The sequence below is a fragment of the Canis aureus genome, chromosome 8, assembly GCF_053574225.1.
Source record: "Canis aureus isolate CA01 chromosome 8, VMU_Caureus_v.1.0, whole genome shotgun sequence".
NCBI lineage: Eukaryota > Metazoa > Chordata > Mammalia > Carnivora > Canidae > Canis > Canis aureus.
This window is the reverse complement of record NC_135618.1, coordinates 63,050,871-63,077,421: the sequence shown is the minus strand read 5'-3', so window position 1 is coordinate 63,077,421 and position 26,551 is coordinate 63,050,871. Positions and strand designations below refer to the sequence as shown.

Sequence of the window (26,551 nt, the reverse complement as noted above, 5' to 3'; positions counted from 1 at the left end):
TACATTTGATTAAAGACATGGTGGTCAGTCTGACAATACGGTAAGTTCAAACCCAAGAATTCCAACTTGGGAGATTGCAGCCTTGAGCTAGAAGGCCCACAGAGGCCAGTCCAGAGGCAGGCACCAGGCCTGAGCTCAGGTGACTCCCTCCAAGTCGCCATGGCTGTCCCAGCCTGCTCCTGTGCTCTTATGGACATCAGGTCAATGCTAGCTCTATATGACGTCCCCACTCCATCACTGAGGCAAGGGGACAGACGAGATCCTCCCACCTAATGTCCATATCACCCTTCCACAAAGGCTCTGGGCTGACTCACAGGAGGCCGCCAAAGGAGCCCAAGGATCTGCTTTCCACACAAGAGCAAACACCTACAAGTCCTGCCAGCCTCTAGAGACAGGACCAGGATGGCAGGCCCACACAGGGAGCCGGGAACTGTGCCCACCCCAATGCCCCAGCCAGAGGAGCCAGAGTGCAGGGGCCACCCCAGCCCAGCCCCGCAAGATGGGTCAGGCCATCTCTCTGCCCAGGAAATTCATTTCTACAGAACAGAACAAGCACAAGCATTTCAGAAATCCTTTTATTAACAAATTATGTAAAACAATTACAACTAGCAAGTTTAAAACAATCAAAAGTAAATTTTTTGAAAACTCTGTTAAAAATGTGTGAGAATGACCAAAGCCTGTACCCTCCTCTTACCATCAAATGTAAAACCTAGGTCTTGGCACGATGAGGTTTAAAGGACATGAGCACACACACACACACACACAGTGGACCCCACACACCAATGGGGCATCAGGACAGCAATGACTGAACAGGGGCTGGAGTGCCAAGTGTGCCTCATGGCCGGGCCCAGGCCACAGCAGACCGCCTGCCTGCTCCTCCAGCACAGCCCTATGGGGCAGGGACTGCCAGGCCCCTCCAATCCCACAACACTTCAGGCTCATGCGAGCCCTGGCTGGTAAATGTGGTGTGCCCGTCCTATGCTCTGCTGCTTCCCAGACGAAGAGTCAGGCTCCCGGAGACAGAAGTGGAGCAGCAGAAACTTCATGAGGCACCAATGGGAAGCAGAGGTTCAGGTTACATTGACTCGTTCAACCCTCTTTTCAGAATAAAGTTAAATATTCAGAGGACCACGTGACAGTGGCTAAAGTGACAATTCTCATAGACTTTAAACGTGTAGGACTCCAAGAAAAAGTCTAGAGGGATTTTTCTCACCAGGTGAAAAGAGCATGGAAAACAAAAACAGAGTATTTTTTTTTTTTGCACTGATGGGACTGTGCTCAGCTGAAAATGCATGACCTTACGCAAGGCTGGAGGCCTCCCTCCTTACCAGGTCAGCCTCGTGGGCAAGCAGCAGGCGGGTGTGCTGAGCCCTGAGGGCCGCCATGGTCAGGGCAGGGACTACAGGCACCAGATTCAAGGCCGCTATCTACGTTTAAAGAGAGGAGAAAGACAGTGTTTTCATACAGGTTTGCTTTTATTTCCACACTCAGCCCGTTGAGAGAACCTGGCACAACCTGAATGGCACCAGGACACTGTGGAGTGCTGCCTCCCTGTTGCGTCCTGGACACAGCCACACTGGCCCACGCACACGGGACAGACAAGTCCTTGAGGGGAGACGGCTCGGCTGTGCACCTCAGGAGGCCGAGGGGCCACTGTGGCAGTGCACGAGAGTGTGAGTAACAAACACTGGTGGCGTGATTTTAAAAACCCCAAACAAGAAAAAATGTAAAGTAGTGCCTTCCATCCTCCCCTGCGGTGGAGACCAGGGGTTAAAGGCACAGTAATGTGTGGAAGATGGGGGAGTCCGGGAGCACAGTCTAGAGCAAGAAAAAGCACAGGTGAGAATTCAGGCATTGTGCAGGCTTCTCGCAGGACAACCTGGTTCCAGCACAAGACGTGGGGACACTGCAAAAAGGAAGCAAGTGTTCAGTCTCTGCTCCATGCCTTGACAACAGGAGGCATGTTAGCAACAACGACCGCCGATGATGCCCCCAGACCATCTCAGAAGGCAAAAGAAAACCCCAAGCTCTGCTTCAACCTGATGCCCAAGGTGAATAGGAGCAGACGCCCCGGGGGAGCAGCCTCAACAGCAGATAGTTTATCTGAGGAGCTGTCATGCTCACCCGCTGGCCGCCCTGGGCACGATGGCTCTGGGTCCTCCTCGAGCGCTTACTGAGAAGTGTGAGTGCCCAGCCTTGCCGGACTGGCTTCTGAAGGCTCTCGTCTCTGCTGGGCACACCAAGGCCCTCTCACAGCCAAATGCCCAGAGATGGTTCGCAGCCAGCCTCCGTCCTCCCCCCAGCCCTGTGTCTTAGCCACACTCAAACCCCACTTGCTAGGTGCTTTGCTACTTTCGGAGAAAAGCTCCAGCTCTGACAGCCTGGGTGTGCACCGGACCCTCTGTGACTCCCACACAAGGGTCATATGGACCCCAATGCCATGAATCTGGGGGTTTCCTCACTCAAGGGACAACACAACAGGGGAGAGAGAATACCCACTAGGGTACTGCTCATCCCTGTCTGAAGAGGCCTTACCCCTGTGCTTAGGTCACTCCTGATTTCCCAGGGGGATGATCTCCTCAGTGACGAAGAACTCGATGGTCTCCTCTTCCCAGTCCTCCACGTTGCTGTCCAGCTCGTCGGTGTCCACGCCTGCAAGTAGGGGAGGAGGTAATGGGGTGTGTGCACACACATGCACACCCACCCACCCTCGTCAGCTGAGAGCCCAGAGTGATCACAGTAAGGTGCCCCGTGGGCGTGAACCTGCAACCATGGGAAACTCTGTGCTCTGACAATTTAAGGGTCTTTATGACACTTAACTGGAAAACTCACATAACAGGGGAGAAACACATTTTCACAGAGACGTATTCTAATATGCACATCCTCAGCTAACAGTTACCTCCTCGCAATTCCAGACGTTCACTCTTCTGCTCCATGTAGAGCTCCTGGGCCATTTTCCGGTATTTTCGGAAATCTTCCATCATGGTGCGTCTCCTCTCCACCAGTTCCTGAGCACGGAGTTGGGGAAAGTCATGGGGATGACAGGCCCCTCTCCACCACGGGGAGGGCCATGGCCAACAGTAATCCCTGCTGCAATGGCTGCCGTGAGGACCCCTCTATTCACAGAGGCTTTCAGGTCAGGACTGGAAGGACGTGCTCTCTTCCATCCCCTCAACTCAGGACCAATCCCTCCCGCATCTGGATGGCCAGACACCCAGAGGTGCAGTAGGGTCCCACTAGTCTGTGTGCACGGCAGCAACACAGCAAGCACCTGCAGCAGATGACCAACCCCCACGCAGACACTGCCATCCCCTCAGGCCTGATGCTGGCCCTTCCCTCAGTCGTGGGAGGAGGCTAACCTTTGAGGCTTTGGATTGGCTCAGACGATCCTTCTGTTCAAAGATCTTGGAGTATTTCTTCAGATCCTTTTTAATTTGCTGAAACAAAAACAAAGATGAGCCACCCAGAATTTAAACATTCAAAGCAAGAACCACAAATGAGAAGTTCCACATTCCCTTGACCCCAAGGGACCCTAGACCTTTATCTGATCCTGGCTCAGGAGCGTGGGGGGCCGAGGTCTCCACAGGAGCTGGCAAAAGCGGTCCTTGTTGTTCTTCTGCAGGAGGCGTCCTTGGAAAGTCCACAGCCAGTAAGCGTTGTCCACCTGCAAGAGGGCAGAGGCGCAAGCACTGCTCAGTGCCCTGAGTCATGGCAAGATGCAAGGCTCCAGGCACCTGTACCCTCACAGCACCAACCAAAACAAGCATCTCCTCCCGGTAGTCTGAGGGCCAACACCTGACAGTGCTGTAGGTATCTGGAAGAGACCTAAACACAAATATCTGCTTCCCAAGCCTGCATGCAGCAGGGGGAATGTAGTCCTTAAACCCAACAGGAAGACACCGTGCACCGTGCAAATAGCAGCAAGGACGGGCTCCCATAGCACGGGCTCTTTACTGGCCTGCAACCGGGAGCTCAAGCCAGAATATACACTAACTATGCCATGTAACACACCGTTTAGCTCAACTGACATCTTTTCCATGGTGACACTTTCCCAAAGAAGCAGGATCTGAATTTACATGCTGGTGTGATCCTGTTGCAGACCAGCACTTTAGTAGGAGTGTGTGGCATCTGACAAGAGCTCAACATTCTAAGAGATTTCAGCAACAGGCAGCACCCAAACACGTGCAGACATGCTCAGGAACAATCAGTGTGCTATTGCCAACATACAGATCATTCAAGATGCTGTGTTCAGTGGGGTTTGCTGAGCCTGAGCTGCTCTACATTCCTACGTCCTTACACAGAACTGCCCAAGCTTGAGCTCTCGGGTGCACAAGCTGGTTCAGGATCAGCTCAGGATCTTGATCAGCGAGAAACAGTCACTAAACGTAAAAGAGGACTGGCAGAGCAGTGGGCAAGGGAGCACCGCTGCAGACACACCAGCACATGCACACACAGAACGGGCTTTGTACACACGCTCTCACGCTTATAGAACATGGCAATTCTTAAGTTTTTCAGATACGGACATTTGAGATTAAAGAAACATATACACACAGGTGTTCACAGCCTTTCAGGAGCCCTGAAGGTAGTGGCCCTCCTCTGGTGGCTATGTGCTGCTCAGTCACCCAGCAAAGCCAACTAACAAGGACCACATGCCAGGCAGAGCCACAGAAAAGGCCCCTGGCCACACAATGCTGTGCCCTGGCAGCAAAAACAAGAAAGGAAGGGGTAATAAGTACTGGGAAAATCCAGAGTGGGCAGGCTGAGTGGCGTCCCGTGGCAGAAGCACCATGCGCACAGGAACTACATTCCAAGCAGAAGAGATATACAGAGGCCATGTATGGTCAGGCCACACAAGCGGAGGGAGCCACAGAGAGTCTACTGAGCCGGGCACCTGATAAAGGGGGTCCAAATCGCAACCTTCATGAGGATGAAATAAAGAGTGTGGATGGCAAAGCACATCCTCCTTCTGCCTCCATCCAAGCCAGAGAGGCCAGTGAGGGAGTGAGTGCTCAATGGTGGGTGGGGGAGAAACTATACCATGAAGAGGTCCCAGGCCCCGGCACAGAGGAAAGGGGCCTGGGCACAGGCTGCCGTTGGCCTAAGACATGCTCCGACTTAGTAAAGAGATACCAAGTAATGCCAACCAAGTCATGAAGAACTGGCTGTCTCACGTGCGCTGCTGAAGGGCTTTCTAATATTTTATTTATGAGAAAGACAGAGAGAGAGAGAGAGAGGCAGAGACACAGGCAGAGGGAGAAGCAGGCTCCATGTGGGGAGCCTGACGTGGGAGTCGATCCCAGGACTCCAGGATCCAGGATCAGGATCAGGATCAGGATCACTTCACCCCTGGGCTGAAGGTGGTGCTAAACTGCTGTGCCACCCAAGGAACCCCCTCAAGGGCTTTTTGAAGCAGCTGGGCAGGGCAGCAAAGAACTAACAGATCACCAGCAGTGCCCACCCCAAGGAGACCCAGGAGAAGAGGTGACACCAGGCCTATCACAGCCAAGTCTCACACTGCACCCAGGCTACACAGGACCCCATACCTTATGGCTCCACCAGGACACAGAGGTGACAACGTAGCGTCCAGTAGGGTCCCACTCCACGTCAGAGGCCATGTAGTGCTCTGCAATGTTCATGACTGTACAGTCCGAGGTGTCAACAAAAGCCAAGGCACCATTCATACTGGGGAGACAGAGCATGGTCAGCATGCACAAAGAACCCCATCTATGCACACACCATCATGGTATCCTGCTACTTCAAGGCTCTAGGGTGGGCTTGGGAGCCTCGGGCATTCCTTGCCTGCTAACTCATCATTAAGGAGGAAGTGATCCAGGACCCCTCTCTCTCCTAAGATTGTTGGGAATGGAGACATGGAAAGGATACGTGGTAGAACCATGAGTGTGTGGAGTAGTTTTCATTGCAATTACCTGAGGCCAAACCTCTAAAACACAGTAAGCATCACCCATAAAGTCAGGAAAGCGAACCATTGCGTGTTCTGTTAACACACAGGCAGACACAGGATCTTCATACCCCACACGCTGCTGAGATGGCAGGAGAGCAAGGAGCACAGGAGGGTTAGCACTGCCACAACTCATGGTCACACTGCACAGAGACTGGCTCATAGCCATCTGCTTAAACAGCCTTCCCACAAGAGAACCAGAGTCACTGCCCTCCAGAAAAAGGTCTTGCTCAACCATGAGGAAACCACAACATTCACACGTCTTCAGGGCACAGACTGAAAACACTTGCAAAGGACGGCTTACGTTGACCTGGTTTTGGCCTAAACTCCCATCCAAAAAAACACCTGTGTCGGTCCTTCCATGCAAGAACACTCAGTGTGGAGGAACCTCCATGACTCGCGGGGCCCCAGTCAGGGCCTGCGCAGTGGCCCAAAGAGCGTTGCTGACAATGAGCAGATGGCACCAGGCAGCAGAAACCCACCTCCTTAGGCCAGCCAACACGACAAACTGTCCCTGGGGGCTCCAGAAGATGGTATTTGCCTGCTGCTTATCAAACATTTCTGAAAACAAAGAGAATGTCCGTTAAGTCTTTATAAAGTGCTGAAGCCGGGGTGCGGCCAAGACTCTGCCCTGTGCGTGTCTACATGCGTGCGCCAGACCCACCTGCTGCCTGTGAAAACGACTGTGGAAAACCCATGGTCTGAGTACATGTTAAGTTGTGAACTACGCTTCAAGAAAAATGAGAGAGAGCAGGAAATTCTTTTAAACTATGCTACCATTTATAGCAACATTTCACGTTCAAAACCATCTGTTTCCCAGGGAAGCTCGACAGAAATCACTGTAAACAGTCACGAGATCTCTATGTGAGGGCGAGTCACCCACAACCCCGACCAAGTACAGAGACATGAGACCCAAAACCCCAAGATCTATTCTTCCAGTGACTCAAACACCTTTTTCAAACTTTGGAGTCCTAAACGTTTGAAAACCATCTCTCCCTCTGTCCTACGAGGACCCTGAGGAGCCCCCCTGGAGAGTGGACACTTAACGCTTAGGCTTAAGTCCACAGGTCTCCACTTGAGGATACAAAGTAAACCCCCCAGCCTGATGTGGGCCTGCAGAGGATCCGTGGATGGGCCGAGGGGGACAGAGAGCTGTGGAAAAGTGGCACAATTGGCAGGCAGGATTCTGAGACTACATTGAAGGAGAAAATTCTTAATATGTCCGTGAATCACCACAGACGTGTTAGCAGGACACATGTGGTCATCCCTTCAAGGCGGATGACACAGAGCAATCAGGGGTGGAAGGCACTTCTACACCATTTACAAAACCGCTTTCTAATCAGAGACCAGTATGGTGGCCTGTTATGGCCCCTCTTTCCTCTTAAGTCACAGGGAATGGATACTGCAGTTTTGTGACAGCCAGCCTGTCTCCCACAAACACCGTTGAGCTCCTGGCATTCCCTCAGGATAAGCTCAGCACCCAAGCTGTCAGGTACAGGGACACACTTACCATCCTTCCCACAAGGAAGCCATGCACAAAGGGCCCAAGGTGGCACAACCGTGTCCATCACCTCAGTCCCCACATGACAGAAATGCTACGGCTCAGTGAGGACCTATTTCACGCTGAGCTCTGTGGGAAGGACCCAGGATGCCCCGGAAGAGCCACTGTGGGCAGGAGGTCAGTGCTCACAAGCCCTGCCCCGCTAGGGGAGGCCAAGGAACAAGAGGAGCCCCCCTTGCAGGCAGAGCAGAGCACAGTGGGGACATGGGGTCCCCAGCCCAGAGACAATAACTGTGGCTGCAAGAGGGCAAGTGCCTCCTCTCAGAAACCCCCTGTGAAGGGCCCAGCAGCAGCTCCCCAAGATCACTGCCGGGGTGGCCACCATGAGGAAAGCCAGAGCTCAGGGGCCCTCTTGGCTGTCCTGAGGCCCTATCCATCCGTTGTCTTGTGCGCCCCTCAACAGGGTGAGGCTACTTACTGATAAGCTCAATCTTCCCGTTGTTCTTCACGTGGTAGAAGGAAACGGATATCCGAGGAGCCTCCCCATGCAACACGGCAAACTTACTCCCGTTCGGCTCCCAGGCGAAGGCTATGATGGTTTCTGTAATCACCAGAGAGTAAGCCTGTTTGGTTGTTTAACAAAGTTAACTATTGTCCCTGATCAAACATTCCTGCACAGCCTTCACTACTCAACCAGAGGAACGCCCCAAATTCTTAAATTCATTAAAACAACACAGTGGGCCTAGGAACAAAGGTGCAGGACTTGCGTGAGACCACCCGGGCCCAACAGGAACACAGCTGCAGGGTGCCCCGCTTGTTGGTGCTCGCCACTGTGCTCAGTATAGGGCTCCTCAGCCCCCCAGCAGCTAGCAGGATAGGTGGCCAGGCTTGACCGTCGCTCAGTCTCTTCTCCCCCTCCCCATTGTCCTCCTCTCCCTTGCAAAACAGAATACACAACTAAAACACAAAACACAACCAATGACACAGACTCCACTTCCCACCTAGAAGTGGCAGCACAGCACCCTATCAGTTTTCAGAGACCCAGAATAAAGCTCTCGTCAACCGAGAACTTGTCACAGGAAAAGCCCTTCTGTGGCTGGCCACTGAAAGCGTCCTGAAAACCCATTCCCCGCACATGATCTTAGGGGGAAACTGGCCAGGACCACTGCTCCTCTGCAAGGCAGATCGGGTGAGGGTATGAAGGGGGTATGGGCCATGTCACATGGCGGCCAAAAGGGCCAGAGGGAAACTTGAACCAAGAGGGGGGTGTTTAGGCCTGGGAGGCAGATGGCACACATGGTCAGGGCCACAGCCACCGGCTCAGGCAGGAGTACAGAGCGCCCCAGCTGCACCCCAGGACCACCAACCACGAGGGACCCCATGGGACTTGCCTTTCATTTCCACCACGTCGACTGGTACCTGTTTTTCCCTCATTCGGAAAATTTCAAAATTTGTAACAACGCCCTGTTCAGGAGAGAAAATGAGGGAATGAAATGGTGGAAACTGAAAGCATGAAGGAACTGTCCCATGAAAACAATATAATAGCATGAAAAACATTTACGTGGCTGGTAAAGATGTGCAAACATATCTACGTGATGGAAATCAACCCAGCAGGATCAAGCAAGCACCCTGCACCACCAGAGACACCCACAGGTGCAGTCCTTGCAGGGTCCCCTTCCAGCCTGCCCGCCACATTCCTAACAGAGAGGCTCAGGGCTCTGCCCTGCAGCTTGTCTACAAAACTGGTGCCCTCAAGATGCCTAGGTGGCTCAGTGGCTGAGCATCTGCCTTTGGCTCAGGGTGTGATCCCGGGGTCTGGAGATCAAGTCCCACATTGGGCTCCCTATAAGAAGCCTGCTTCTCCCTCTGCCTATCTTATGAATAAATAAATAAAATCTTTAAAAAAAGAAAAAACTAAACCGTGGTGCCCTCGAGAGCAAGATAGGGGAGAAATAATTTCAAAACAGCAGATGCCCTGCAGTGGCTCTTCCAAACACTGGTGTTTAATAAAAACCAAGATTCGGGACACCTGGGTAGCTCAGCGGTTGAGCATCTGCCTTTGGCTCAAGATGTGATGCTGGGGTCTGGGATCAAGTCCCACATCAGGCTCCTTGTGGGGAGCCTGCTTCTCCCTCTGCCTGGGTCTCTGCCACTCAGTCACTCTCACGAATAAATAAAATCTTAAAAAAAAAAAAAAGAAAAAAAAAAAGAAACCAGGATGCTGCATCATCTCAGACAGCCAAAAGGTGAAAATGACATGCAGGTCCACCCACAAGCGACTACACCCAGGCTGGGGCAGCCACCCAGTAGAGTGCTGCTCAGCCCTGATGTGGAATGAGGTGCAGACACCTGCCATAGCCTGGATGAGCCCGAAAATGTGCTCAGTGAGGGAAGCCAGCCACCAAAAGCCACACACTATGCCTACATTCCCACCAAATCTCCCAGACAAACCCACACAGAAAGAAGGCAGAGTAGTGGGTGTCAGGAGCCAAGGGGAGTGTAGTGCTGGGGAGCTGATGGGTGTGGAGAAAAGTTTCTCTTTTCGGGTGATAAAAACGCTCTAGAATGAAGATTGTGCAGAGGGCCGCTCAGGTCAGTGAAAGTATCATAAACCCATGTGGACAGGTGACCCACCCCTTGTGACCTAAAGGTGACAAGAGCTCCAGGTAGGACAGGCCAGCTAACTGCCTTCGGTAACCAGCCGGTCTCCAGGTGACCCAGAAACTCAAACAATTAATCCGTTAACACTTTTCAAGCAGGAGACCAGCATGGAGCTGGAAGGAGTGGCATCCACTCACCTGGGTTCCCTTGGGAGTCCTATCCACTTTAACACACAAGTAATCTCCATTTTTCTGCCAATGTAGCTTGCAGTCCACGACATTGAACAAATTCCTAACCCTGATTTCTTGTCTAGTAGGGAGCTGCATCAGGGTCACCCTGGCCGGGATATCTTTGTCCTCAGGCACCCAAAAAGCTATGATGTTACCACCAGGAGACCAAGAGAAGTCCCTGCAGAACAAAGGAAATAGTGTTAGCAAGGACTGACTGAGATGCTGACAGAAAGCACAGCAAGGAACAAGCTCATCGGCTGGAAACAAGCTCTGTGCTGGCGCTTTGCCACCACACGGCAACAGCCAGCCTTCCTGGAGAGCTCTGCCCATCTGGACCCCCACCACCCAGGGCATCAGTATGCCCACTCTGCCAGCGAAGAGAGACAGTGGGGCTCCCCACTGCCCCGGGGCAAACACCCCTGAAGCCCTACCAGGCTCCCAGCCTCCACACTGGGCAGCTGTGGGGTGAACAGACTGAACTGAGGCTGCTGGACTCCAATGGATGCCTGGCACTCACTATGGCACTAAGGGAAAACCACAGCTCGGGGGTGTGAGAGGATCTGGAAGTAGGAGGACACTGCCCTCTGCCATGCAGCTGCCTAGAAGCTAGGTGCCCTCGTGGACCATCCATGAGCTCACACATGCAACAACTACCTCTACTGTGACGCTGACTGAGAGCCAAGTCCTGCTTTAGTTTGTATCAAAAACCACCATCGTACCAAAAAACATCAACACAAAAGGAGTCAGAACCACTGGTGTCCCTGCACTACTGGCACTTCTCTGCAGACAAGCCATCCTCAGTGTTCACGTAAGCAAGTGTGCCTGCCTTGGGCCATCACACCACCCCATGGCCAGCAGAGTATACATGAAACCTTTCCTCTAAGGGGAGACCTTCCTCCTCCCCCATGCCTACCCCCTGCCTCGCCCTCCCCAAGGACAGCAGCCATGGCTCAGGTCCCAAGGCAAGAACAGGAAACAAGGCAGAGCCAAAAGCCTGTGGCTTCACCAAGGACCTACATGCAGGATGGGCAACTGTGGGCCATGAGGCCGGCAAAGTCACGGAGCCCAACAAGCAGGCCCGTGGCTACAGTGCCACTCCTGAGGCCAAAGCATCTGTATGGCGTTTGCTTCAGTGGACTAAGAGCAAAGCACTAAGGGAGGGAGCACTAGTACCTACTGCCCACCTATAAGAACATTCACTTACTTTATGCCAGAGATCTTCAAGCTTTTCTTGTCCAAAAGGCCCATAGACTACAGAAAAACAAGGGTTACAACTGAGTTAAATCATGCCATCTCCATAACACATGTGAATTTTCACAAAAGGGAAAGAGGCAACTCTGGAATGAGCCCACCAAGTAAACCTAGCAGGGGCACACAGCAAGGAAACAACTCATCCATGGCAGCAGAACACCCGTCTCCCCCTATCCCAGACCGCCGGCAGCACAAGTGGGGGGCACTTTGGAGGACAGAACCCAGGGAGCAGCCACGGGAGAGGGGAGCTGAGCTTCTCTCGTGCTGCACACAGAAAGCTGCTCTTCTCTTCTCTTCCCTTCGCCCATGAAACAAGGGAAGCACTGCGTCTCCCGCAGCTCCCACCAGGCCAGGCCACCACTCAGGAAACCATGTCACTTACAGGAGTTTCATAGATGCTAAGAGTGTCGAGGGTCATTCTGGCAAAAAATTTACCATCATGGCTCCACCTGAAGAGAAGAAAAGTGCCAGGCACTGTCATGGAAAGAAAAGGCTGTGACAGGCGCACCATGGGCTGTCGCTTGTTTGTTTACTCACTTAAAGATAGGCCAATGGGCTGAGCTCTCGCAGTGAAAACCCCTCTTCTTCTGCCCGGTCAAGATGTCCCAAATGATGATGGCCTGAGGGTCATCCTGAGTGCCCATCAGGGGGCTGAATGTCACCAGGTATCTGTAATAAAAAAGATGCTGTCTACAATCCTGTCCACTGCCCCACTTCTCTTCCCCAAGTGTCCCACCGGGTGCAAATAAGGTGAGCAGCACCTGCACCCACCATGCCTCCGCTCTGGACAGCAAAAGGCCCTGGTAAGGCTGCCTGAATAAGCAGCCGCCTCTGTCTCCAAATCCCAGCTGCCGGGCAATGCTCTCCCACTAGAACCCGCTCCAACCACAGAACAGACCATCCCCAAGGCACACAGTCACTCCAAGGGCCCCCTTAAAGTGTTTCTCCACAAAATCAGGACCACAAAAGACCCAACAGATTCCAAACCGAAGTCTGTTTATGAGCTCTAAAAGGCATGGCATACAAATTCTACTTGATTTTCATCAACCTTTACTTAGGATAAGAAAAGAAACAGAACAGCTACATGTGTTTCAAAACCCCACATACATCCAGCACAACTTCTGTGTCTCAGGCTTCTCAGTTACCTGACACTAGCTTGTCTACACCCAGGGCACACGTTCACGTTGCTTACACACAATGCCACCACCTAAACCAGGTGCTCTCTCAGAACAGGAGGCAGGAAAGGTAGAAACAAACTCCAGGAGAAAAAACAGCGAATGGCCTTGTCCGGGTGCCCACGGGGGCCTCCTGTTCCTTTTCTCATCCTAACGATAAGGCCTGTATCACCTCCCTGCACAAGTTTTAGGAAGCTCCCTATACGGACCTACCCCGAACACCTACATAGAAGTGAGATAAACATGCTGAACTACGGTTTCTTCATGGAAACGCCTCGATTTGATAATTAACTGAAAAATAAACTTTTCACACTAATTGTAGGACCAAAGCACGCACTTGCTCCCAACGCAATGTTTCCCGTGTGAGGCACCTTGTAGAATCCCAGGGATGCGACAATGAGGAAGACGGTCCAGGTGCGGCCCTTCAGTGGACAGAGCTCTATACACACGAGTTACAGCCACAGACATACATCTGGGATACAGGTGGACCAATGCCTGCCAGACCGGGGGCTCCTCCCCACACACCATCTGAGCCAGAGCTCAGGAGTCTCCCATGAATCTGGTTCTAGCAAGCTGCTGCAGGGAGCAGCTCAAGTATTGGGAGCCAAGTGCTTGTGAATTCTTGAGTCCGCCAAGAACAACACATGCCAGAAAAACTAAAGTTTTTTTTATCAAAACTTCTATCAAAAGTTCTTTAGTTTTACCAAAACTCTTGAACGTCCATCATGTAAAACTCACTTTTTTTTTTAAAGATTTTATTTATTTATTCATGAAAGACACAGGAAGAGACAGAGGCAGAGGCAAAGGGAGAAGCAGGCTCCATGCAGGGAGCCTGACATGGGACTTGATCCCGGGTCTCCAGGATCAGACCCCGGGCTGAAGGTGGCGCTAAACCGCTGAGCCACCCGGGCTGCCCAAAACTTATGGTTTATGGGAAAACACAAGGAGGGAGGGAACCAGTTCTGTGATGCCCTGAGGAAGGATTGGGCACACCCCCTGGGGCCCATCTTCCTCACAAGCCACCATGAAACACAACACAGGAAGGGCAGGCAGCAAAGGGTGACTGGCAGATCTGGGTTTGAACAACTAGCCACAAATGACAGTGACCAGGGGACAGTTGGGGAACCAGAGTGCACGTGGACATTAGACGATGCTGAGGGAGCCAGTCAGGGCTGCTGAGTGGGGGCAAAGAACACACAGAATACACACCCACACCTGCAGCGATGCCTACCTTCCTAGAGACTTGTCACATATGCAAAACTCCCAGAATAGTTTTGAAATAAACATGGCAAAATAAAAAATCGTCAGAGCAAGATATTTAGGATGTAGTTACTAAAGTCCCCTAATTTTTAAGGTGTCAGAAAAATTTTATACCAAAAAACTCAAAAGCAGGCGTGCCTGGGTGGCTCAGTTGGTTAAGTGTCTGCCTCCAGCCTAGGTCATGATCTCAGGGTCCTGTGATCAAGCTCCACATTGGGCTCCCTGCTGCAGGTAGTGTGCTTTTCTTTTTCACTCTGCCCCTCCCCCCAACCCATGCTCACTCTTTCTCTCAAATAAATAAAGACCCTTAAAAAAATACATAAAAAAGAAACTCAAAAGTAGAGCAGGTACAGGTAAGCCACGTTTCAGGAGCCCAGAGATACCAGGGCCAGGGCCTGAGTTCCTGATGAACTCACAACGTGTGCAGAAGGCTGAATTGCTCTGGACAGGAGGGAACCTGACAGGGAAGGCTCAGCGACAGCCCAGAGCAGGGGGCACAAAGCAGCAGTCGGGGAGGGCATTCGGACTAAAGCCATAGGTAGATAGGACAAAAAACACTGCCTGGCCGTGGGAATGTTCCTTCCCAGCTCCTGGTCTGCACCTGCTCCCACAAACCTCTGCTCCATTACACATGAGGAAATGCCACTCACAATGAGATTATAGGCACAATACACAACCCTGGACTAGATCTAGAACTGAAGGAGCAGATGTTTTACAAAGGATATTACTGGATCAAGGGAAATATGGGAGCAAGGTAGCACATAAGTAAAAAGTAGTAGATCGATGTTCAATCTCCTTAAGTCTGACCGGCACCAGGGACAGGTTAAGGGTATTCCCTGCCGCTAGAAATGCATACGGTGGGTGAGGGGTGGGAGACACGGGGACATGATGCTTCTGCTCACTCCCAATGGCTTAGGAGAAAATCCTGTGTGTCTACATGGAGAAACAATAAAGCACACCCAATGATGTGCTAACCAACGAACACTGGTAAAGAGCTCCTTTTACTCTTGCTGCAATCCTTCAACTCAGTTTGAAATTACTGCAAGATATAAGGTTTACAATCAGGTGCAGGGCCCAGCACAAAGGAAGAGAATGGGCTCCGCCCGCCTTTCCTAACCGCTTACCTTTCACAAGGTGAGAAGTCAATGAGCTGAACCCCTTGGTGGCTGAATCTCTGGATTTGTTTGAATTTCTCTCCCCCCCAGAGAGCAATGCCTCGCTGATGGAAAGTGGCCAGGTAAGTGCCCTTAGGAGACCAGCGCACGTATGTCTCTGTCCATCTCTGCAGGAAAGGTCAGAGCTGGTGTTAACAGGACCACAAAAAGCCAGCACAAAGACTTCTTCTGTAAAGAACCGACTCCTCAGACTCCGAACTGGAAATTACAAAAAGCCTCTTCACGTCTCGTGGCTTATTTCAAAGCCAAAAGAATGAACAATGTTGCTCTCAGAAATGTGATAGGAAAGACATGACACTTCCCCTGCCCTGGTACCCAGGTTCCCAGTTACAGAAACACAGAGTAAATAATCCCCACATGGCAGCAAGTACCCACCGCCCTCTCTTCGATAGAGACAGGGTCCTTCACGTCGTTCCAGAATATTGAAGTACGGTCCCCACTCTCAAATATGACACTGTACTGATCTCTGCATTCTGCCTCTTCGAGCCAGTAACGTAAATTCCCCTGGAAAAAGAACCAAAGGCAAGGGACAGAGTATGTCTCATCACCGTTCACCCAAGAAGCCATATTCCTGCCTGATGCCCCTGGAGACCTGACCGACTCAGGGCAGCAGCTGCCAATGCCTGAGGCGCTCACCCCCGCAAGCCACGGGGCTACCTAGCCTTTCTTTCAAGCACATATAGACTCCATTAACGTACCAAGTCTTTGAAAGGTTGTTTCTCTGGAATATCCCACTCATCACTGATGGTCATATACCTAGAATAAAGGAAACACTAATGAGAAACATGCGCACAACTACAAGGGGTGGTAGCAACACTGGGAGTTCTGAGCCACAGGCAGTGTGGGGCGGCCCCTTGCCCACTGGGGTGGTGGTGGGAATAATGGGCGAGGGATCCTTGTGGTGAGGGTGCTACTGGTCAGGATTGCCAGGGGAGGGGATGGAAAACATTCCCACAGTGGTTTGCCTGGGGACAGGGCTACCAGGAAGGCGCCCCACACCGCCCCAGAGGTGCTAAGCCTCTCATGTCCGGTGAAGATCCGGATCATAACCAGGCCAGAACTTACTTGTCAAAGTCTGTGAACAGGTTGACTCTGAACGTGTGCTGCTTGTCCAGCTTGTAGCCATCAGCATTTTTCACAGCATCCAAGGCGTGGGCAGGAGATGCGTATTCCAGGAATGTATACCTGAATCAAGACAAGACCATTTTGCACAACTTCAGACTCTAAGACTGGGCAGGCCATGCTCAACACACCAAGACCCGTCCACGTTACTGTAAGCACCATCAAGGCCAGTGACCCATCTACCACATCCCCAAGAGTCAACTCACGAGAGCACAGGGCTTCCCTAAACACAAACGAAATCCTAACAGAAGATCCAAAGTCTTTCAGGCCACAATCACAAGTTACACAAGTTAATTAAAATGTTTACCATGTAACAGTTTCACAGATGTACACCTGTCAAATTTATGAGATTATACACTTTAAGACTAAGCAACTGTATTATACAGCAAATTTCAAATAAAGCTATTAAAAATCTTGAGACCATGCACAGTCTAATATTGTGCATTAAGAGCAAAATTATAAAGGGCAACTCTCTCAGGTCTCCTCATTCTTCAGAAGCCTTGTATTATCAGCTTACTATTGCTCAATAAACTCTGCTTTGCTACAAATAAAAATAAATTTTACAAACTTTAAAAGAATAAAAGCAAAATTATGGGGGCTCCTGGGTGACAGAGTTAAGTGTCAATCTTTGTTTCAGCTCAGGTCCTGATCTCAGGATCATGAGATCAAGCTCTGTGTCGGGCTCTGCGCACTCAGCACAGTCTGCTTGGGACTCTTTCTCCTCCCTCTGCCCCTCCCCACCAAATAAATAAATGAATTCCTCATGGAAAGTAAAATTTTAAAGGCTTTCAGTGAGTGCTTCATAACAAAACATACAATACAAGCAACTGCTGGTCAAAAAGAGATTATCCTTCAGGATAACAATGTATCCTACAATGTATCCTTTCTACATTGTTTCTGAAATAGAAAAGGCAAGGAGCATAACCTGTATTTGGCAGTTAAAAAAAAAAAAAAAAAAAAAAAAAAGATTTCTTTAAATCTGAGGTAGTTCCAAAATCTGAATTTAAAAAGTCTAAGTTTTATCATCTTCTCATTCCTGCCTTGTACTCTGAGGCCAGTGTCACATGAAATTCTAATGGAGAATTCTGACAAGCTTGTAGAGCAGCAAACAGAACTCATTCTGTGGGCTGAGTGAAAACGGCTGAGAATCACCCAAACATAATTTGACATTGTCTACTTGGACTACACATGGGCATTTTAAGCAAGCCAATTCCATTCCAAGTGTATAGCAAGGAAAGGCTCACACCTCTTCTAAAGGGGATGGGTCCAAGACTGTCCCTAACTGCAAAATGCTAAATGTCAACTGACAGAACTGCTGATTATACAACAGAATAGCACAGCCCTGAAAATGAAGGAGCTACAATCACTTTTATAATACAGAACCTCACATTAAATTTAAAAAGTGAATTCTAGGACTCGTACCTCATGCTACCATTTTTAATAGTTGCACCATTTTAGGTTAACAGTAGAAAAAAAGTTGCTAATTAAGCAGTGACACACTGCTTTCACCTAAACTGTAAGAAGTATCCCCATTTCAGAGATATGAATGAGGAGGAAAAAGAATCTTAGAATCAATAAAATACCATATGTAAAATTTTCCTGAAATTTTGTCAGCTTCCAATCTGTTGGTCCCCTTTATTCAGGATGTATCTTGTATCAGTTACTACTCTGATGGCAGAAGATTTAAATTCTAAGCTCTGATTTCTTAAGAATTTAGCAGCCAACTCACAATACCCAAATTCAGGATCACCTACATCTCCTCCTGCCTGTGGAGCTCTCAGCTGAGGGAGGCAGAATGAACAGAGGCAGACGTGCCAGGTGAGGGTGCACCGTGTGTGTGTGTGTGTGTGTGTGTGTCCACAGGGACCCCAGTGCCACCTGGTTGCCACCAAAGGGTGTCAGGGACCAATACCACTCACCCTTTTGTCTTTCCATCCTCCTCTGGATAAAAATCATTTGTGATTTTCCCAAACTTGGAAAAGATCTTATGGATGACATTTTTGAGCTTCTCCAGGCGGTCGGGTCCCACCTGAGGAACGTTGTCGACTACAATCACCGAGTCGATCCCGTCGGCCTCCTGGGGCCGGTCCTTGAGAATGTCTCCCAGCAGTTCTGTACAGGTGAAAGATTTGACAAATTACTTTTTTTTGTCCAAGCAAAACATTAATACGGTTAGCACGCTAAAGAAATTCCGAAGAAGTAAAAAGTGAATAAGCACTTTCACTATGAACAAAAGATCATGACCCTGAACTGACTCAAAATTTAAACTTGAAAAAGTTAGGAAGATTTTAACTCTTCATGCTCCCTTTGTCCATCAATATGTCCATTCATTCCTGAAAATAATGGAAGATTTTAAATGATTTTTTCTTTTTATGCAGAATGCCAACAAAGAGAACAGCTTTTCTCAGGGAAAGCAGGGTGGGGGCTTTCTGACCCACCCTGAATGCAGACCCACCCTGAATGCAAACCCACCAGCAGGCACTTTCTTCCCATTCAGGTTAAGACAAAACAAACAACTCTTTATGTAAAATAGCCTCAGCCTAGTAAGAAGAGGAGATTAGAGAATCCACAGGTTCCTGAGAGCAAATGGCAAAGGGACCTGGGATCCCTGGGATTCCATGAGATGCCTCAGGATGCTGGAGAGGCACCAGCCATTCAGATAGTAAGTCCACAAATGTTTAGGACTGTGCTCAAGACACATTAAGCAGTACATGTTAACCACTATTTTCATAACTACATTCAAAAATTGAAAACTTAAACAACAACAAAACCCCAAACTAAAAACGTATTGTTCACATCACCTACTTTAAAAATTAAAATTTTAGGGATACCTGAATGGCTCAGCGGTTTAGTGCCTGCCTTCCGCCCAAGACATGGTCCTGAACTTCTGGGATAGAGTCTTACATCAGGCTCCCTGCATGGAGCCTGCTTCTCTCTGCCTATGTCTCTGCCTCTCATGAATAAATAAATAAAATCTTAAAAAAAAATTAAAATTTCAGTATTCAACATCTTAAGTACGCAAACATCTTAGATTTCCTTCATTTGCATAAGGTGAATGGCTAGGTAAGAGAAAGAAAAGAACAAGTGTGGAAGGACCAGGAAAAGCAGCTCTTGGGGAGCAGATCACAGGTGTGAGAATGGACATGGTACAGTCTGTCCAGAAGATTCAATGCCACCTGGGTGCTGCCTACTGCTGTCTACCTCAGGCCTGCTGCTGGAGACGGACATTCAGAGGTCAAATGAGTTACCAGAGAACATTTAATATAAATTCTGCACAAATCCTTAACCTAATTAGTTGCTAGTCTAGAAAGCTATAAAGTTACAAAGAGCACTGGCTGCATTAGGAGCTCAAACCGATCAAAGATGCTGTCAGAGCCACTGACAGATGAAGCTACATCAGTACATACAGCCCAAAGGAGAAACAGCTGAGGAATGTGGTGGCTTTTACTTGTGTACCTGCATGTCCTAGAACTCAATTATTACTCCAAGTTCTGAATTCTATTCAAGAATTTCAACATGTTATCCAGGATACGTGCCCATAACTATTCCTTCCTATATGTCATTCTAAGTTAATATGTACTTTCTCTACTTTTGTACTGGAAAGTTCCCATACAAAAAAGGTCAAAAAAATTTTTCAAAGTTGAAAAAAGTCTTTTAATTTCAAGAAGCAAGCTATTACAAACTATCTAATTAATTCCAACACTTTCATGAATATTAAAAGCATTACTGTAAAAAAAAAAAAAAAAAGCAATTGCCTCTCAAATTCCAAAGAGTCTAAAATTGAGAGCAAAGAGAAAAAATGAAGAGGCTCTAACTAGAGTCACAGCGATAAGAGACATCTTCACCACTGAGGCTAGAGTCAGCTCCTTGAGTCGTTTTTAAAGTTCACTTAACATACAATTAAATGGCCTGTTTAGCCTGATCTGAATTTACAAGGTTTACAATAATAAGCTCAGCTTTTATATAAACTGTGGACTCCTTCTCACAATCTTTAAGTGTCTCATTTATGAGAATGTGCCCATGTACAGTATGGGAGTAAGAGCAGCAACCGCAAAATGGAGAGAGACATCCTTCATCGTCACCAGCCCGTGTATCTGGTCACTCCTGCCCAATGGATTCCCAACCTGCCTCCGAGAGAAACAAAGAAGCAATTCTCAAAACTAAATGCCAAATGTAAAGATAAATAATACTTGATAGGGCCCAAAAGAAAATATCTTGAGATAAAAACTTTATCTTGGGTGCCCGGGTGGCTGAGCCGTTTAAGCATCTGCCTTCAGCTCAAGTCATGATCTCAAGGTCCTGGGATCCCACCTGCATAGGGCTCCCTGCTCAACAGGGAGGTGGGGGTGGGGGTGGGGGTGGGGGTGGTATGGTGTTGGTTGTATCTGCTTCTCCCTGCTTGCTCACACCCTCTCAAATAAATAACAAAATCTTAAAAAAAAAAAAAAAAAAAAAAAAAAACCTTTGTCATGTACTTGTCTGGCTGAGCATCAAAGGCAGCTGAAAATTTAAACAGATGACCTTGGGAACAATGCAACTGAGTTACAGTATAGCGTCTCAGAATTAGGAGTCAGGATGATCTCACTGGAGTATGCTGGCACCTCAAGAGGGTTCTTCATGAGACCCAGTCTGCTTTCAAAAGAACCCATCCGGGATCCCTGGGTGGCGCAGCGGTTTGGTGCCTGCCTTTGGCCCAGGGCGCGATCCTGGAGACCCGGGATCAAATCCCACGTCAGGCTCCCGGTGCATGGAGCCTGCTTCTCCCTCTGCCTATGTCTCTGCCTCTCTCTCTCTGACTATCATAAATAAAAAAAATAAAAAATAAAAAAATAAAAAAAATAAAAAGAACCCACCCATACCTTCTGCATCTCACTCTGACCCCGCAGGGCAGTTCTCATTAAACACAAAACATACTTGGGATCCTGACCCCAACCAGTTGGCCATGTGCCCAGTGTTAGTTCCCCAAGACCAGGAGCCTCTCAGGTCACTCTGACCAAAGCAACAGGATCCCAACACCCTCCTGGTGGTCACCTGGCCTGGCTGGCTTGTGCCCACATAAGTGTCCTGACAACTGTCACACAGCCCAGTTCTAGAAATAATTCATGTGGCAGAAAACTTATGCTCAAACAATTGCTCTTAAAAAAAAAAAAAAAAACAACTATAGGGGCAGCCCCGGTGGCTCAGTGGTTTAGCGCCTGCCTTCGGCCCGGGGCGTGATCCTGGAGTCCAGGATCGAGTCCCACATCAGGCTCTCTGCCTGGAGCCTGCTTCTCCCTCTGCCTGTGTCTCTGCCTCTCTGTCTCTGAGTAAATAAATAAAATCTTAAAAACAAACAAACAAACAAAACTACAGAGCAAACACTCAGGGGCTCAAAATGGACTTTCAACCGAAATCTTTGATTTTAAAATATAAGAAAAACTGTAGTAAAAATGACTGCGGGTGCCAGCAACACTGTATCCTAGTAAATTCTTAGGCACCTACCCTGACCTACCCCAGCAGGAGCAGCACATCTTCTCACAGGAAGGGGACTGCAGCTAGACCATTGGCCCAAAGATCTCCTGGCTCTGCAGCCTTTCCTGCTGTTCAAGCTATGCTGTCTCTTGGAACAGTGACAATAACATGTAGCTCTTTAATACTACGTCTAAATTAAAAGAAAACAATGCTGTCAGTTCCCTAAGTTTTCTTTCTCGTTTTACTTGACATTCTTTGATTGCGACAGTCTCAGGGTTATCGGATACATCTCAAAAAAAGAAAAAAAGAAAAGAGAGTATCCTAACATGACACCTTCTTTTCTTGGCACAGCCTTAGCCAGGTTACTGACGTCGCATCCTTGCCATTTTACTATTACGTAAAGGAACCTGCTGTTGTGCTTGAAAGAGTTCAAATGGCTAAAAACAAAACATAAACAGTAACGAATGAGATTAACCAGAAGTCATTGAGGGGAACAAAGCTCTCAGGCCAGAAGCGGACGGACACTTGTAAACTGAATCAAGGTTTAAAAAAAAAAAAAAAGTGCAAAGCAAGCTACAGGGAATGCCACCGGATCCCGGGGGGACCAACTTCAACAGCGGGATGGGGGTGTGCGCACAGCCTGAGAGGGGCCCTAGCAGAGGCTTCCGTGGAGCGGACTCAAGGACCCCGGCTCGGCCAGCACCTGTTGGAAGGGACAGCAGCGCATCAACCCCACGGCGCGTCCACGCGGCATCGCCTGCGGGTCCCCCTGGGCGCCGGCCTGCAGACGAGGCTGCCACCCGAGGCCGTGCGGCTTGTGGAGGCCCCGCTCTGCTCGCCCCGAACTGGCCTCGGCTCCAGCTCGCCCTCCAGTCCCTGGCCCCAGGGCTCGCGGGGGCTCCCAGGTGGCCGGCCCTCCCCGCCCTCCCCCGCCTTGTTTTGGAGAAAACAGACGAGGAGACGCAGGCGCGCCCAGAAGGCCATCCCCACGGCGGGACAACCAGTGCGGCGCGGGGACGCCCTCCGCCCCCAGCCCCCAGCCCCCAGCCCCGCGCCGCCTCACCTTCCTCGCTCACGTCGTCCACGAAGTCCTCGGGGTCGCTGAAGGAGGGCTCGTCCGCGCCGCCGTCCTCCCCGCCCGCCCCCTCGGACCGGGCCTCGGCCGCCGCGTCCCCGGCCTGCTCCGCCGGGGCCTCGCCCGCAGCCGGGGCGGGGGCTGGGGGCTCCTCGGGCGGCGGCGAGGGCGCGCCCGGGGCGGAGGCCGCCCTCTCCTCCGCGGCGGCCGCGGGCTCGGCCGGCTCGTCGGGCTCCGGCCCGGCCTCGTCGTCCTCGCCGCTCGCCGCCTCCTGCGCGCCGGGCCCCGGGGGCCGCGGCGGCTCCTCCCCCGGCGGCGGCTCAGCGGCCGGCTGCTGCTGCACGGGCTCGGCCCGCTGCTCGGCCGCCTCGGGCGCCGCCACGTTCTCCGCGTCCTGCATGGGCCCGCCGCTGCCTCCTCGCCCGTCCGCGCCGCGCTTCCGACTCTCCCAGGCCGCCCCGCGCGCCGCCTGCCGCCGGGCCATGTGCGTGCGGCGGGCCGGCCCACGCGGCTCGCGGAGGGGGCGCGCCCACGCCCCGAAGCTCCCGGCGCGCCTCGGCGGGCCCGGGGCCCGAAGGCGTGCCCACTGCCGACCGCCGCAGCGCGCCCATGACCAGCGCGAGCTCAGCGCCCGGAACCACCCGCTGGGCTGGATCCGCACACGCCCCGCAGCCAGAGCCCCCCCCCGGCCGCGGCCACCGGATGGTTCAGCCCAACATGGCAGCCAGCCCCGGCCTCCTCCCGGCGGGCACCGCGCCGAGGGACCAAACCATTGGGTGACGCCGAGGGAGGCACGAGGACGCGCGGCTCAGGAGCTTTAACTGCACGAACGCAGAACTCCAAAGAATGTACTAGAAAAAGATGCAAGTTCGACGAACGCCCTTGACTGTGACATCTGAGCCTTTCGTCAGACACGTGTTTCTCTTACAGGGGTCAGTTCCCCCTCTCCGTGTCGGCTTTTAGGCTCGTCCACTGACTGGGCAAAGGATGGACGATTCCAAAACGTAAAAGCAAACTCGTGGCGACTCAGAGCTGGCCCGCACTACTGGAAAGATGACTGCCTAGCGCGTTATCAAAATGAAGCAGAGTGGCTTGGCTCACTTATGCCCGAGAGCACGGCGGCAACGGTAATCCCGCCCCCCCCCCTGCCGACGGGCACCGTGGTTCGGCCTGCGAAGGCCTCCGCCCTCAGACGCGGGGGCGCGGGTGTCACGTGTGCAGGCGGGGCGGGGCCTGCCGCCGTGGGGGCGGGGCCTACCGCCGCAGGGTGGGTCCTACGGGTTCTGGTCCACTGCGGCGGGAGGGGCCGCTCCGCGCGGGTGTCCTGTGAGGCCCTAGAAAGACCGCGATGGGGGCGGGCGGGGGTCGATGTGTCCCGGGGTCCCTCCACTGCGCAGGGAAAGCGGCCAGAGCTACCTGGAATGGCAGGTGTACTTTCCCTCCGTTGGGAGCACACGTGGCTGGTTTTACACAGAGGGTCCTGGCGTTGCCTGACACTGGCTTCGGGTCCTCGCCCTCCTGCCCCTGGCCGCATGGCCTCTCTGCCTCAGTTTCCCCGTCTGCGCAGGCAGACTGGTTCCCGCCAGAGGTCAGAGTTCGCCCACTTCCTGGCTGCACCTGCAGTTATCACCCATCACTGGGTCTGCAAGCCCTTGTCTTGCAGAAAGGGCTGAGGATGGCAGACCCACCCGCACAGAGCAAGTATTTCGCGGAGAAGCTTGTAAACAACTGACCTGAACCTGGCAGCTGGAGGGGCTGTAGAGAAGGCTCTGAGGTGTGCATGGGGGCCATGGAGGGCTGGCTGCTCCTTACTGCTTCCCCATCCGAGGTGGGGCTGGAACTCATGACCCCAAGATCAAGAGTCCCATGTTCTTCAGACTGAGCCAAGCAGGCGCCCCTAGCTTTGTCATGCCCTTCAACCCTGGTCGTGTGAATGTCCTCCAATGCACAACCACCTATGTATGCTTTTAGAAGACATCTCTGGTGTTGTAGAGAGCGCCCCCCAGACTGTCCACCATCCACCACCCCCAGAGGCCCGTCCTGACCCTGTTAGGGGCCTGAGCAGAGTGGACGCTGTTGGGGGTGCGGCGGTGAGCAAGGAATGCCTGATTCTGGCCATCGCAGAATTACAGTGTTAAGGGACACAATGTTCAGGAATCAAAGTGTCCCAGAAGTGGCCACAAGTGTTCTTATGTGACAGGTTCATAAATGCCAAGCTAAAACCCGATCCCCCGCAGTGCAGGTGCGCTTTGTCACCCTGAAGAATAGGACATGGCGCAAGTGACACTGTGCCCCCTCCAAATCTAGATCCTAAATATGATAAAGGCTGTCACTTCTCTCAGGTCACTGGCTTGGAAAGAAGCTAGCCACCGTGTGCTCAGGACACTCAAGCAATCTGTGGCAGGGCCCCAGTCAGGAGGCGCTGACCTCCCCAGCTGATGTCACCGGGTAGTCAGACAGGAAAAGTGGACGTGGACCCCAGCCCCTGTCCACGTCCTGGGAGGCCTCAAGAAATCAGACCTGCTCGCACCTTGACCCTGGACATCCAGGCTCCAGAACTGTGAGACCTAGATTTCTGCTGTTCAAACATCTGCTCCTGGATATTCTGTGATGGCAGCCCTAGCAGACAAGCACGATTCGCAAATACGTTAGGTACCCAGAGAAAAAGCTAGGAGATGTGTGACCTGAAAACAGGCTCTGATGAGATAAGTCGGTTGAAGATGTTGATCAAAGAAAAGTGATCACCATAGAATGGAGGTGGCAGGTTTGTCACTGTTCCCTGTAAAGTTCTTTCAACTTTTCTTTTTTTTTTTTCTTTCAACTTTTCTATGTGTTTGTAAATTTTATAGTAAACAATTGGGGAGAACTGAGGAGCCAGCTTCAAGTGTTCCCCCCTCTGGGACCATTCTAGCTTCTAAAGAATAAAAAAAAGCCGTGTATGATCTCAGGTGAATATCATAGAGCATCCTGTCATTATTCTGAAAATAAATGAAAGACTCAAGCAAAAAGTAATTAGTCTTGCCTTTATTTTGCCTTATTACAAGGTATGATAGTTGACTCTATCGAGAATTTTAGCTAATAAAAAAGAGAGTTTTAGCTAATAAGGGACATCTGGGTGACTCAGCAGTTGAACGTGTCTGTCTTTGGCTCAGGGCGTGATTCCGGGGTCCTGGGATCGAGTCCCACATTGGGATCCCCACAAGGAGCCTGCTTCTCCCTCTCCCTGTGTCCCTGCCTCTCTCTCTGTATCTTTCATGAATAAATAAAATTTAAAAATTAAAAAAAAAAGAATTTTAGCTAAAAAATGCAAAAGGATGAGTAAAACTAAAGAAGCAACCTTTGTGACCCTTATAAAATAACAATGTTTGCTGGGAGAGAGTAGGGAGTCTGTCCTGGGAGGGACCAGGGTCCAAATTTCAACAGCCGGTCTGAAGGCTATAATTCTCCCTCCACACACTGCTTTAGTTATATCCCACATTATTACGTTGTGTTTTCTGTTGAAAACGGTTTCTAATTTCTATCATGATTTCTTCTCAGACCCACGGTTTATTTGGAAAAGTGTCACTGATTTCCAGGTATTTGAGGATTTTCCAGGTATGTTTCCAGAATCAGTTTCTCGTGTAATTACATGGTGACCAGACACCATACTTTGTACAATGTCAATCCTTTTTGAAATTTTAGGTTTGGGGGAGCCTGGGTGGCTCAGTTGAGGAAGCATCCTGTTTCTCCCTCTGCCCCTCCCCCTCCCCAT

The 26,551-nt window shown here is 50.9% G+C and overlaps 1 protein-coding gene and 1 long non-coding RNA gene across 3 annotated transcripts; one reads left to right on the top strand and one right to left on the bottom strand.

Moving 5' to 3' along the window:
- Positions 1 to 561: 561 nt before the first annotated feature.
- On the bottom strand, positions 562 to 23,215 carry EIF3B (eukaryotic translation initiation factor 3 subunit B). Of its 2 annotated transcripts, XR_013385264.1 has the most exons (20): positions 22,789 to 23,215; positions 18,194 to 18,386; positions 16,218 to 16,337; positions 15,851 to 15,908; positions 15,528 to 15,656; positions 15,102 to 15,259; positions 12,080 to 12,211; positions 11,925 to 11,991; positions 11,496 to 11,542; positions 10,259 to 10,469; positions 8,852 to 8,924; positions 7,939 to 8,061; positions 6,442 to 6,520; positions 5,544 to 5,682; positions 3,539 to 3,664; positions 3,360 to 3,437; positions 2,900 to 3,008; positions 2,536 to 2,652; positions 2,125 to 2,227; positions 562 to 1,906 (listed from the first exon to the last, which is right to left on the bottom strand). XR_013385264.1 is itself a non-coding variant. In XM_077907572.1 (19 exons), exons 1-18 carry the CDS (start codon positions 23,198 to 23,200, stop codon positions 2,549 to 2,551), a joined length of 2,358 nt encoding a protein of 785 aa, XP_077763698.1. In that variant the 5' UTR covers positions 23,201 to 23,215; the 3' UTR covers positions 562 to 1,906; positions 2,536 to 2,548. The 2 variants fall into 2 exon arrangements, 1 of the variants encoding a protein (XP_077763698.1); XM_077907572.1 differs by lacking the exon at positions 2,125 to 2,227.
- Positions 23,216 to 23,353: 138 nt separating this feature from the next.
- LOC144319449 (uncharacterized) lies at positions 23,354 to 25,758 on the top strand. Its single transcript, XR_013385263.1, has 2 exons — positions 23,354 to 23,927; positions 25,143 to 25,758. It is a non-coding gene; the product is annotated as an uncharacterized LOC144319449 (long non-coding RNA).
- The last annotated feature ends 793 nt before the right edge of the window (positions 25,759 to 26,551 follow it).